The sequence below is a fragment of the Rhinichthys klamathensis genome, unplaced genomic scaffold (genome assembly GCF_029890125.1).
Source record: "Rhinichthys klamathensis goyatoka isolate OS25496 unplaced genomic scaffold, OSU_Roscu_1.1 h1tg000115l_1, whole genome shotgun sequence".
Lineage (NCBI taxonomy): Eukaryota > Metazoa > Chordata > Actinopteri > Cypriniformes > Leuciscidae > Rhinichthys > Rhinichthys klamathensis.
In genome coordinates, this window is record NW_026606652.1 from 1,100,827 (window position 1) to 1,114,872 (window position 14,046).

The 14,046-nt window shown below is 43.7% G+C and overlaps 1 protein-coding gene across 3 annotated transcripts in view; it reads left to right on the top strand.

Annotated features, from left to right (window-relative positions):
• The window catches only part of LOC130088234 (interferon alpha-inducible protein 27-like protein 2A), a 77,760-nt gene extending 65,225 nt beyond the window's left edge, over positions 1-12,535 (top strand). For 2 of the 3 annotated variants that reach the window (XM_056254910.1, XM_056254909.1), the window contains exon 5: positions 12,112-12,535. In XM_056254910.1, the coding sequence (XP_056110885.1) occupies positions 12,112-12,206 (95 nt within the window). In that variant the 3' untranslated portion in view covers positions 12,207-12,535. Of the gene's footprint in view, positions 1-8,796; positions 8,865-8,939; positions 8,970-10,012; positions 10,184-11,717; positions 11,823-12,111 lie in introns of those variants that run through there. The other variant, XM_056254908.1, reaches the window with a different exon arrangement.
• The last annotated feature ends 1,511 nt before the right edge of the window (positions 12,536-14,046 follow it).

The following is a 14,046-nucleotide window of genomic DNA, read 5'->3' on the forward strand; positions in this document are numbered from 1 at the left end:
CGCCAGAGCCCGCTGATCCTGCGCCAGAGCCCGCTGATCCTACGCCAGAGCCCGCTGATCCTGCGCCAGAGACCGTCCAGTTCATTGTGGTGTCTGTGGCTGTTTTGTGTGTGTGGGCAGCACACACATCTACAGCCCATGAACTCAGCCCCGAGCTTCCTTCGCCACTGGTTCCGTCCAGTCCTGAGCTTCCCTGCAGCCCTGCCGAGCCTGAGCTTCCCTGCGGCCCTGCCGAGTCTGAGCTTCCCTGCGGCCCTGCCGAGCCTGAGCTTCCCTGCGGCCCTGCCGAGCCTGAGCTTCCCTGCGGCCCTGCCGAGCCTGAGCTTCCCTGCGGCCCTGCCGAGCCTGAGCTTCCCTGCGGCCCTGCCGAGCCTGAGCTTCCCTGCGGCCCTGCCGAGCCTGAGCTTCCCTGCGGCCCTGCCGAGCCTGAGCTTCCCTGCGGCCCTGCCGAGCCTGAGCTTCCCTGCGGCCCTGCCGAGCCTGAGCTTCCCTGCGGCCCTGCCGAGCCTGAGCTTCCCTGCAGCCCTGCCGAGCCTGAGCTTCCCTGCAGCCCTGCCGAGCCTGAGCTTCCCTGCAGCCCTGCCGAGCCTGAGCTTCCCTGCACGCCTGCCGAGCCTGAGCTTCCCTGCACGCCTGCCGAGCCTGAGCTTACCTGCACGCCTGCCGAGCCTGAGCTTACCTGCACGCCTGCCGAGCCTGAGCCTTCTCCGCTGGTCCCGTCCAGCCCTTCTGTGCCTTCACCGCTGGTTCCGTCCAGCCCAGAGACCCCTTCACCGCTGGTTCCGTCCAGCCCAGAGACCCCTTCACCGCTGGTTCCGTCCAGCCCAAAGTCCCCTTCACCGCTGGTTCCGTCCAGTCCAGAGACCCCTTCACCGCTGGTTCCGTCCAGTCCAGAGACCCCTTCACCGCTGGTTCCGTCTTGCCCAGAGACCCATAATGACTCTGTCACTCTCCCCATTCATTTTTTGGCCCACCCCCCCACCCCATTGATGTTATACGGCGCGAGGTCGCGCCTTTTTGGGAGGGGGCGTACTGTCACAGTTTGACTCTTTGTTTTCCCCGTTTTCTTCAGTGTTTTGGTTTAGTCCTATTCAGTTTTCCCGCTCCTCGTTTGTCCTCAGTTTAGTCACCTGTGTTTAGTTAATTAGTCAATCTTCTTCATCACCGTCACCTGTCGTACCCCATTATCATCTGTGTATTTAGTTCCTGTTCTTTATTCAGTGTTTGTCGGTCAATGTTTAAGCATACGCTCTCTGTGTGGAGCTCTTTGTTGTATTTTGCCTTCTGGAAATTAAACCTTTGATTTTGATGTAGTGATTCGTCTGCCTCCTTCATCTCCAAGCCTATACCTTGACAAAAACATTATTTTAGTATAATAATGTTTAGTTTGACAGTTTTACAATCCATCCCAGGTAGCCAGCGGAATCGGGCCAATCGCGGCTGAGTGTCGGCTCACTCGGCTGTGTACTGGCAGCGGCTCACTAGAAGTGAGCCAGCTTTGGCCCATTAACGGTTGCCAGATCTGGCAAGGTTTTGGCTGTGTGTAGCTGGGCCGATTGTGGTTGAGCAATGGCGCATTAGGTAGCTAGCTACATTAAAAATGCAACAATTCATAGAACTTCAAAATGAGTTTTAAATTCATGATTTAATATACAATTTTATATTAATAATATATATATATTTATATTTTTACCTGTTGCCATTAAAACTAACAAAAATGAATTATAAACTAAAAATGTTTTACTTTAATAAAATATATATGCCTATTATGATTTAATTAGATCAAGGATTAGCATGATGAACTTAAATGGGGAAGACCAGGGCAAATACAATTATTATATTATTTTCACCATGATGAAATAAAAAATCCACATGGACCATATTTGAGTTCCGTAATTGTACAGGAAGATGGTACCACCTGCTGGGCATTGCTGCCTGTCGCACCTCCTCCAGTGCCCATGGGTCAGCTGCAGGGTCATCAGCCAGAAACCACCGTTCACCGACGTTTCGCTCCTTTAATTCAGGAACGTCTCCTGGTGGCGGAGCAGTGACAGGGACGTCTCCCTGTCACCCCCTGCAGCTGATAGCTGTTCTCCCTGCTGCTGTTATCTGGGGTTAGATGTTCTTCCCCCAACACCTATCTTTCCTCCTCAGCCAGAGCCAAAAGCTACCTTTCTCTGCCTCCTCTGCCAGATCCTTTGTTGCCCTCCTTAGCCTCCCTCCGGCTACTCCTGCTTCCCTCAAGAGGCGTATGGTTGACACCCCAAGGAAACCTCGGCATCCGACCTCCACTGGGTGGATGGTCGTCTTCCAGCCAGCCTCCCGGCACTCGGCAGCGAGCTCCGAGTACTTGGCCTTCTTCTGTTCGAAGGCGGCCTCGATCCCCTCCTCCAGTGGTACAGTGAGCTCAATGAGGTGCGTCGATCTCGCCTTGGTTGACCACACCACTATATCTGGCCGGAGAGATGTGGTGGTTATCTCCGTGGGGAACCGGAGCTGCTTATCTAGGTCAACCCTCATGTCCCACTCCTGGTTGGGGGAGAAGGGCCTTGCTGTTTCTCTTGATCTGGTGCTTCTCCTTACCCCTCCTTCCGACACAAAGATGGTGGGGTCCTCTGCTGATGGTGGTTGTTTGCTACCCTGTCGACACTCCTCAAGTACTTCGGCTAGCTTTCTCAGGACCTGATCGTGGCGCCATCTGTAGCGTCCCTGTGAGAGAGCGATCTTACAGCCTGCCAAGATGGGCTGGAGACTTGCGTTGGGAGCATTGCAGAGTACGCAGGATTCTTCATTTCCAAACCACTGGTGGAGGTTCCGAGGGCAGGGAAGCGTGTCGTAGGTTGAACGAATAAGGAAACTAAGTCTTGCCTGTGGGATCTTCCACACGTCTGACCAACTGATGTTCCGGTTCATGATTCCCTCCCAGGTTGTCCAGCTTCCTTGTCGACCCTGCGCCACGGCCTTGATTTTGTAGCGATCTTCCTCCATCCTCGTCACCTCTGCTACCACCATCTCCTTCCTTTGCTTGCAAATGGCCTTGGACCAAAAGCGTGGCGTCTCTCCCCATCCTAGACCTGCTCTTCCTACCTGAACTCTGCCCATGATCGATCCTTGCAAGTCCGTCAGAGAGCTGCTTCATGACGGTTTTCCCCATCTGTTTGTCAGATAGGTCTGCAGTGTACTGCCTCCCCAGGCTTTTGATCGGTTGCTCTGATAGAAGTGGGATTTTTTCCCCTCCAATGACGAAGATCGTATTGTCATTTCTGACTCCTCTCCTGAGGGACAAGCTCCGAGACTTGGAGGACTTGATCTTCATTCTTGCCCATGACATCAATTCGTCCATCCTCTTCAGCAGTCTTGATGTGCATGCTGCTGTCTGAAGGAGGCTGGTGACATCATCCATGTAACTCCTCAGTGGGGGAAGCCTCTTGCCAGTTGGGAGTTTGATCCCCCCAAACATTTGCCTTGCCCCGATGAGGATTATCTCAAAGGCTGCTACAAACAGTATTGGAGAAATAGTACACCCCATCGCGATTCCTACTTCGAGCCGCTGCCATCCGGTGGTGAAGTCCTGGAGGGAAAAACACATCTGCAAGTTGCTAAAGTACTGAGCTACCAGGCTCTTGATGCAGGTGGGCATGTGGAAGAATTCCATGGCATAGTTGACCAGCTGATGCGGAACTGATCCGTACGCATTGGCAAGGTCAAGCCAGATGACATGCAGGTCGGTCTTCTCCCACTTCGCCTTCTGGATCTGGTCCCAGATCATAGTGGAGTGCTCTACACATCCTGGGAAACCTGGAACTCCTGCCTTCTGGCAGTTGGTGTCAACATAGCCATTCTCGAGCAGATAGTTAGGCATCCTCCTGGCTAGCACTGAGAAGAAGATCTTTCCTTCTACATTCAGTAAAGCAATGTTCCGGAGTTGGCTAATGTCTTTGGAGTTCGTTTCCTTAGGTATGAAGACTGCTACCGCTCTTTGCCACTCAGATGGAATGATTTGCTTTTTCCAGGCAGTTCTCATCAGATACCATAGTAGCTCTAGTACCTTGGGGCAGTTCTTATAAAGCTTGTAGGGGACCCCATTGGGACCAGGTGCGGAAGAGGACCTTGCCTTCTCCACGACTTGCCTGACTTCGCTGAGCTTGAGGGGCATGATGTTGAACTTAACTGTTGGCTTTGCCGGCTGGGGCACGTATCCTGGAGTTCCTAAAGGGACGCTCCTTTGTGGATCACTGTACTGCTCTTTGACATGCTGCTCCAGTTTCTCCTTGGTGGTTTCAAGCCTGCCACTCTTCTTTTCCTCCAGTAGTTGTCTGGCATGCTTGAAGGGATCCTTGAAGAAGTTGGCTCGCTCTCTCTGCTTCCGCTGGCTGCGCTTGCGGATGCGTTCAGCTCTGCGAAGCCCGGCTAGCCTTTTCCGGACCTCCTCCCACAGGACTTTCAGACCCTCTCTCTCTGCGTGGGTTGCCTTCCTCCAGTTCTTGCGGAGTTGCCGACGCCTTTGCACAAGTTGGAGGATTTCCCTTTCCCTCCTTCCCTTCTCTCTCCTGGCGGTCCTCTGTTTGGGGACAATTTCGCCAAACTTGTCTTTGCAGGTCTGGTATATTATGTCTCCAATCAGGTTAAGCTTAGTCTCGCCCCCTCCTCACAGTGATCCCTCTAGGGTCTTGATCAGGTCCAAGTCCAAATTGCGCCATGCCTCTGCTTCATTTGACTTCGGCCACTTCAGGTTGCTCCTTCTGGCTGGTTCTTTGGTCTCTTCATTTGGCTCTGTTCTGTCTAACGTGTTGGGGACTGGGTCTTCATGCTCACGTGGAGGCTCAGCCTCCACCAGGGGACCTTCCTCTGTGACTCTCATGGCCTTCAGCAACGTTAGGTCCTTCGGCTCTGTGTTTTTTTCCCTGGCTTTTGGTCCTTCTTGTCTCACCTGCTAACGCAGTGCAAGGTTGCTGTTGGCCTTTCTGTCCACACTTCGCTTTCCCCTGATGGATCCGTAAGCCTCTAAACGTGGTCACTTTCCATCCACATGCACACTTTCTGAGGATCTTCTACTCGTTTACTGGAGTTCTGGTGTTCTCGTTGTCCATGTTCGTTGCCGTCGTCACCGTGTGGTCTGTCCTGTTGGGCCCATCTTTCGTCCCACCTCTCGGAGGGCTCGCGGGTTGTTTCTCGTTATGTTTCTTTGTAGTTAGGTTTGGGTGTCTCTCTCGCAAAAGACTAGTGGGTTAGGTAACTAGCCACCCACTCCCGGTGCGGTCTTTCCCTGCTGCCATCCAGTCTTTCCTGGCTGTCCTCCAGTCTTCCCTGGACTCCATGATTTTTCTATGTGAGGAAAAATAGAGGGAGGTGGGTTATGGCAAAAAATAATAATAACAACAATAAATAGCCTATACTGTATATAAAAAAAATTGGAATGACATACATTTTTTGGTTTTTGTTTATTTTGTATTTGTTCATGTTTTTGTTAAATAAATCTGATGGATATACCTACGAACTGAAGTTACACCAAAACATTTGACTTGTTTTAGTATATATTTTTTTATTATTAAAAGTGCCATAATAATAATAATAATTATCATTACTAGTAATAATTAGTAATAATGATAATTATTATTATTATATCCCATCCAAATGGACTTTGCTTATTAATAATAATTACAAAAATTACGAATTCGCGTCTGCCGCCCGAGTTGAAAAATTTGAACTTCTGCGTCAATTCGCGCCGCGTTAACCAATCAGGAGCCTGCTTGCTGCTGTCACGTGGTGAAGTGAAAGTTTGTTATTTTAATAAATTATTTTGTAATATTACTAAAATGTCTGGTGTGGTTCTAATGCACAACAAAGCAAATCTTTCACATAAAAACTCGATTTTAATATATGAGAGATAGTACTAATTTTGTATTGAATGCTATTTATTCCATATCTATTTTAGATTATATGAAACATTATTATTTTAATGTAAAAACAACAAACACATAGTGTATAATAAATAAAAAAATCACAGGACAGGTTTCACTTTTGGAGGCTGGCTCCATTTATTATCAAATAAATGTGCGGGCGAGGGTGAACCTCGCGCCGGGCTGTAGAGCGTGGGCTCGTCAGGCAGCGACCACTCGAGGCCGAGGCTTTACACGGCCTACGCTGTCCTTGTCAGCGTCCTCACCGTTTGGTCCACCAAACCTAGCTCCTGGAACAAATGGTGAAACTCCTGAAACCCTCCGGAGGGTCTGGTGGACCCGAGTACAGCGACGATGTCCCCTACGCAGCTTTTTCTGCTCTCCAGAGCATATACGAGCGGTGACTCTCTCGAATAATGCTAATGCTAATGCTCGATAAACATCTAAAAAGATGGCCGCCGACGGGTTTCGAAACTTTCGCCTCTGACGCGCGTAAATTTCGCTTCAAAGGGCCGTTACATAGTCAACGCAAGCAACGCGAGCGACGCGAGCGACGCGAGCGACGCGAGCGACGCGCTCCTTTTCATAGTACACAAGCGTCACCGGCGATGCGTGAAATGCAATACACCGATCGCGCAGCAGGGGGTAGTAGAGTCTAGAGTCGGATCACGTAATATTCAGATCAAAATGGCAACTGAAGAGGAGTGTATATTGCTGATTTTACATCGGCGGCAACAAAGGATGTATACGAACAAGCTCGCATAACTTTTCCTCTTCGCCCGCCATTGTATTCAAATCTTCTTCTTCTGTAAACATAATAATATACCTTTTTATGTACAATACTTGCAATGTCGCCCCCACCGACAACGCATAGTATTGCGTGCATCGGCGCGTCGCGTATCAAAAACTAGGATGACACATTTGGCTACGCATCGACGCATAATGGCGGCCGAAGCGTAGCGATGTGTAGCCTTGCGCACGCGTATGCGTACCGATGCGTTGACTATGTAAGGGGCCAAACTTTTGTTTTTACGCGCGTCAATTTCGCCATTAACGAGAATTAACACAAAGTGGTCAAGCGTCAAACTAGACGCGGTAGACGCGAATTTGACGCGCTATTCGCGTCCGGTGTGAACGTAGCATAAGTATAAAATGGACGGCCTGTATTTTAAACGTACACATATAGATCTACTGTTCTCATAAACAATGGCTTTCTGCCTTTTTTTGTGGCTTTTTTCCCATATGGTACACTTTTCAGCGCTCCTAATTCGGCCTACCGACCGTTAATACCATTATATCTGTCACGTCATTCACATTTTATGGAGCAGATTTGCTAGGATTGAGAAAACCTATTTCGTTTCAGATTCATGTTGGTAAAGTTAACGTTAGTTTTTTTTAAAGTGAGTTTACAATTATTAATAATATTTTACTCTAATATTTGGCTGCGTGAAAAGTGCGGGAGGTCTATGGTTCTCTCTCTCAGGAGCGCGTGAACTCCCCTCTCGCGCACTTTGAGCGCGAGCGCTCTCGCGTGAATTCCTCTCTCACGCAATCTGAGCGCGAGCGCTCTCTCTATTTACATTGAGAGAGTGAGTGAGAGACAGAAATGACTAAGCATACAATAAGCCTACCCGTGTGAGATTATAATATTAATTGCACTTTTTATATAATAAAAAAAAGCAGTAAAGGTACAACATTTATACTTGGGAAAAATTTATTTTGTGGTGAGTGAACCTTTAATTAAACAGTATATTAGCCGATGTGCCGTGTAATGTGTAATTTTTTGTTGTTGTTGTTGTTTTTATTTTTTGTCATCTAGATTTGTAGATTTGACATCTAGACGTGTAAATATACGTTTTCTGTAGATTATTGTTGTTTTGCACTGTTTGATTGGTCATGTAGGACCAGTGAATATTCATTGTGTTTCCAAACTTTAAAATAATACAGTAATAATAAAGTAATTATGTGATCAACATGTTTCCAACATGTTTTATTTTGTTACACATAGCCTATGTTGAACATATGTTCAACTAAATACTTAAGAAAGGTACATTTCGTCCCTCAGAAAAAAATTGCTCGCATGCTCAACTCATTGGCTCATCGATTCTCATATGTCGAACGTGTCCGAAAGAAACAGTTCTCGGTTCTGTACTGGTGATTCGAGAACTGCTGTAGGCTACCTGTGTGTTCGGTAGTACACGCATGCGCAGTATCAGCTGCTCGTGCTCATCACTTCTCTCTCAGTCAGCACCAACATGTCTCAGTTCAGTGAATTGATGGAGTTACTGGAGTAAAATATACTCCGGGATATTGGTTTATTTCGATTCAGAGGTACTGTCAGGCATGTCTGAAAGTGAGTAACTTTATTAACTTGTGGATCAGCGCTGACGTAAGACGCGAACTGTTTCGAACGATTCAGTCCGATTTAGTGTACTGGTTCGACCGGTTCACTAAAAAGAACCCGTTCAAAAGAACGATTCGTTCACGAACCGGCCTCGAATCGCGGCTTTATCTGGCACGCCCATTTTTTTCTTGACACAAGCTCCGACGCCTCGGTTCAAATGTCACATCACTAACTGTAAGTAATCACATACTTATTGAACATTCTCAAAGAACGCTAATCCGCCTGTATCCGTGTTTACATGCAATGTTGTTTACTAGAGTAGCCTACTGCGAGTCTACGTTCATGAAGAGCCTATTTATTGAGCTTAAGTTAGCTTTGAAATAAAATAAAATAAATATTTTCTTCCTTCTGAATAAGAATCTAAGTTTCAAACCTGTGATTTGTTAGTGTGGCTGCCTGCTGTTGACAAGAGGATTTTTCGCTTATCTCTTTACTCTACAAATGAGTTTCGTTTCCTGAAAAGGATACACCCAGAGGCTTTTAAACTCAACCTCTCACACATACACAGTCAGCAGTTCGAGCGTCCCAGCTGCGTTGACCTAAGATGGATCACATTCACTGTAAGTAGCCTATACCTGTTAAATGTTTAATATTCATCTATCACAGTAATCATAACCTGTTTGCTTTCTTATAAGGTATACTGATTGCAGCTGGTGTAGGAGCAGGTAAAAGAAATCCGGACTCTCGTTTTACTAGACAAAAGACATTATTTTAAAGCTGCAGTCCGCAGTTTTTCCTCTTTGTCGCCATCTCTGTTCGAAATCTGCAATTGCAGTTATTCGCGGAATTATCAACTTTACGTGATCGAGTTGTACTTCGACACGGCACAGCGCGGATGAACACAATGTTTGAGGAAAGTGTGCAGCTGTCAGTCACCGCGCCGGTGTGGATACTGGCATTCAGAATCACAGATTACTCTTTTTGGAAGTATGACCAACATAATAATTTTCACCGGAAAATGTCATCTGAACAAGTAAGTAACATTCACTTTTGTTCTGGTTCTGACATTGCAGTAAATCGCGCTGATTAAATCTAAAAATCGCTTATCATATCACGCAAAACCGTGCAAATTATACTTTGTTCTCAAATTAACAACGTCAGCATTGCGTGACTACATATGTCCTTTCGATATAAATCCTTGTTTTCGCATGGGTCCGGTGTCAGTCTCTTCTTTTCTGTAAGTTAGCCACTCCGAAGTCCGAACGAAGTCCTTTGCATTTTATAACGGGTGAGTGCAGTTGTCACTGGGGATTGACGTTTGAACCTTTCTGGATCCGCCATCAAATTAATAAGTTTAATTATATTAAGTGCTGTGAGAAAAGGCTATAAGTCTCCACCTCCAACATCCTCACACACAATATAGCCTACTAGCCGAGACTCTTCTTTATGTGTACAGATGTGACGTAATGACGCAAAGACATGCTCGAATCTCCCGCGGAAATCCACCAGTACCACTGGAATTAAAAACATTATTACAAGCTTACCGTTTTGAATCGAGCTAAGGCAAGCAGAGAGTTTTGAACACTGGCTGGTTATGTATTTTCTCAAATATGTATTTAGGATAATTTTTAACCCAAAAAAAGCTACGGACTGCAGCTTTAACTGTTAATTTCTGCAACACAAATAATGGCCAACTGGTTTAAGTGGCTTTTAAATGTTTATCCATCTAAGTTTGTTCAAATATGCCATGTTTTCACCAATTATATAGGAGTTGGAGTTGCAGCAGTTGTAGCAGTTCCTGTTATTATAGCATGTTTAGGTTTCACCGCACGTGGAATTGCTAGAGGTTCAGTTGCCTCCTCTATGATGTCATATTCTGCCATGTCGAACGGAGGAGGGGTCAGAGCTGGAGGCGTGGTAGCTACTCTTCAATCCATAGGTGAGCTAAACATAACAAATCATAAATTATAATTCTGCCAGCAGGCGGTATATGGCAAGCTGTTTTAACATTTAATCATTTAAACTAGTAGGCTATCTATTTTCATGCTACTAGTACTTATTTTTTAGATAGTATCTATTCCATTAAGTATATTAGTACTTTTTCATTAGCTACTAGTGCTTATTCTTTGGGTAGGCTACTAGTGCCTATTCTTTAGATACTATTGCTTATTCTTTAGGTACTAGTACCTTTATAAAGATACTAGTACTTATTCATTAGATACTAGTACTTTTCTCTCTGAAAAGGATGGATGTTCAACATGGCACCTCATGGCAAAGAACTCTCTAAGGATTTGAGAATTAGAATTGTTGCTCTCCACAAAGATGGCCTTACTCGTACTCATCATTACAGTCTTCAGTGTTCAGTGTCACTTCCTTCAGAAATCATTCTAATATGCTGATTTGCTCAATAAACGTTTATTATTATTATTAAAGTTGAAAACAGTTATGTAAAAAAAAAAATTCAGGATTCTCTGATGAATAGTTCAAATAGTTCAAAAGAACAGCATTTATCTGAAATGACTAATGAGCTTTTGTTATTATTCAAATATTGTTATTGGATTTTGAATTGTAAACACTTATAACACACTTAACAAGTCCCCATACAGCAACCCCAACATACAAAAAAAAAAAACACTGACATGTTACAGAGTTACAGAGCTTGTGAATCAATTATGTCCCAGTGTTTCCTGCAGGAAGTCGTAGGTTAAAATAATCCAGAAATGGCTGCCAGACCGTATAAAATCTCTGGGTTGACCCCCTGATCGCGTATTTCAACTTCTCAAGTTTCAAGTGTGCCATTACATCCTCAACCCAGCACCTGTGTGTAGGAGGCATATCTGACTTCCAATTGCGCAAAATAAGACGTCTGGCCAATAAAGATGAAAACGCAATGGCGTCTGATTGTGTATCAGATATTGTCATCCCAGCAGGGGTCACACCAAATATTGCGATTTCAGGGGCAGGCATTTCACAATATTACTCATTATACATTATACAACATTATAAATCTTACCAATCAAAAATTTTGCACAAAATGCATTAGATAAGGTATGGGGAACGATTCAGACAGCGTAAATATGCTTTCCATTGAGTCCAGAGACATGATAGCACAGAGCAGATCATATAAATGGCACTATATTATATCATATTAAAAAGGTTTACCATGCATCATCTTGCTCAGAGTAAATAAATAAATAAATGTAGACAAACACTTCTATAAATAAATACAATTACTATACAATACAAATAAATGTATAAATAAATAAATGAAAAAATTATTATGGAAAAAATACAATTATACATAAATAAATGAAAGTATAAGAAATAATGTATTCTTTGTATGTTTATTTAATTGTATTTTTTTTTACATTTCTTTGTATATTTATTTATTTACGCATTAATTTACGTGTTATTTTGGCAGACATGGCATTCCATATTTGATTGACTGGTTCTGAAATCTTTATTTTATTTAGGTACCGCTGGAATCTGTATTATAGTTGTGGTTGTTATAGGCGCCATAGGAGGCACTGTGGCTGGAGCTGTAATTGGAACACGTACATGCAAAGCAGGAGACGCAGGTGAATCCATAATTCTCTTGAGTACTGAATAGTTGTTATTATTATTAATTTGGATTCTTTACAAGGAACTGTATAACTGCTGTATAACACTCCCCAAAATTAGATTTAACATCTGTTTATCCAACTAAATAAGTTAAATGTTTTTTTGTTTTTTTTTATCGCAACAGTATCTGTGAACATCTTCTATGTTTGATGTAGCATTGTGAATTGTTGCTCTGGAAATGCACAAAGTGAGATTTTAAACTAATTATCGTTTTCTAAAATAAGTCCTGTTGTGGTTTGTCATTAGGTGCTACTACAATCATCCCGGTCACAGGCCAAGGCATGGTGGGAGACGCTGTGAGCGCTACAGTTGCCGGCTTAATTTCCAACTACACTGTGTAACGGGATCACTGTATCTGTGCTTTAATGCCCCAACAGGTCCTTCACAGTTTGATAGATTTCTATTCATGAAATCAAACACAGCATTTAACTAATGCATGCATGACCATAAACATAAGCACTTACTAGGCTAGTAATAGTAAAAAATAATCTCTTACTCTTCTGTAATCTATCTTATACTTCAAAATGTATATTGTATGATTTTTATTTGCTCTTATGATAAATTACTTGTGATGTGATGTTTTTATAAATGGATCTTAACGAGTAAATTATTAAAGAAAACGGTTTAAATTAAACTATGATTCTAATTAAAAACTATTCTTATAAAGCCACGATGACAGTCTGTGTCTTGTATTTTCCCAAAGCAAACCGTACAGCATAATGCTAGCAACACCAAGGTCTTCCTTTCTTTCAAGGTCTAACCTTATTGCCAGGGAAAGCTTGAACTCCTATTATTCCTATACCTTGAATGCATTTTAAAAGTCATTTTAGATAAGAGTGTCTATGGAAGCATATGGGTAGCAATATTCAATTTGAAATGTAATATGCAAAATGACAATGCAATATGTAAAATGGCATTGCATTCTGTATTTAAATTTACATTTTACATTACCATTCTAGCAACGTTTGGTGCAAAATGAAAAGGCAAATGTAAATTATGTAATTTCATTTTCAATTTCATACACTAGTTTTAATATGCATATTGAAACGCTTTATAAGTTGCAAAATTAAAATGAAAATGCATTACAGAAATGATTAGATATGTGTAGCATGTTCAAGCAAAAACTGTGGCAAAATGATCATTCAAATGTTATTTTTCTTAATTGCATTTACACTCACAGTCAAGACACTTGCGATTGCATTTTCATGAAATGTCCCGCAATGAATGTAGCAAAATTCAATGTGCACATTGAAAATGCATTCCGAGCCGATCACGCCCCCTCCTGCCCTGTCAATCACTGCATCAAGGCGGGGCTTAAGTTGTGTTGTTTCTCTCTATGCAGAGCCATCAAAGCGTGTCGCAACTCTTTCTCTCTATGCAGATGGAACTCCGAGAAGCTGCACAAGCAATAGAGCGACAAAGTGCAAATGCTGCCCCTTCAGAAAGACCATCGTCCAGCTTAAGCATGACGCCTCCGGATCGAAGTGGTGGGACACGGGGTAAGTTGGCAGAAAGAGAAGAGACAAGGGGGTCGGTCGACGGTCGTCAAACGGTTAGACCTAGGGTTGCCAACTTTCACTCGGGGTCTGGACTGTGGAGTGTATTTGACGATCACACTCTTACGTGACCATAGAGCGTATGTACGAAAAGTGCTCGTTTTGGCCAAAAATAAAAAAATTAAAAAAATAAAATGGGGTGACACCCGGCTTTACCTGCGGCTGCGGTCACACTACCGACCCCTTGTCTCTTCTCTTTCTGCCAACTTACCCCGTGTCCTACCACTTCGATCCGGAGGCGTCATGCTTCCAAGTACCTGGTTCCATAGAGAGAAACAACACAACTTAAGCCCCGCCTTGATGCAGTGATTGACAGGGCAGGAGGGGGCGTGATCGGCTCGGAATGCATTTTCAATGTGCACATTGAATTTTGCTACATTCATTGCGGGACATTTCATGAAAATGCAATCGCAAGTGTCTTGACTGTGAGTGTAAATGCAATTAAGAAAAATAACATTTGAATGATCATTTTGCCACAGTTTTTGCTTGAACATGCTACACATATCTAATCATTTCTGTAATGCATTTTCATTTTAATTTTGCAACTTATAAAGCGTTTCAATATGCATATTAAAACTAGTGTATGAAATTGAAAATGAAATTACATAATTTACATTTGCCTTTT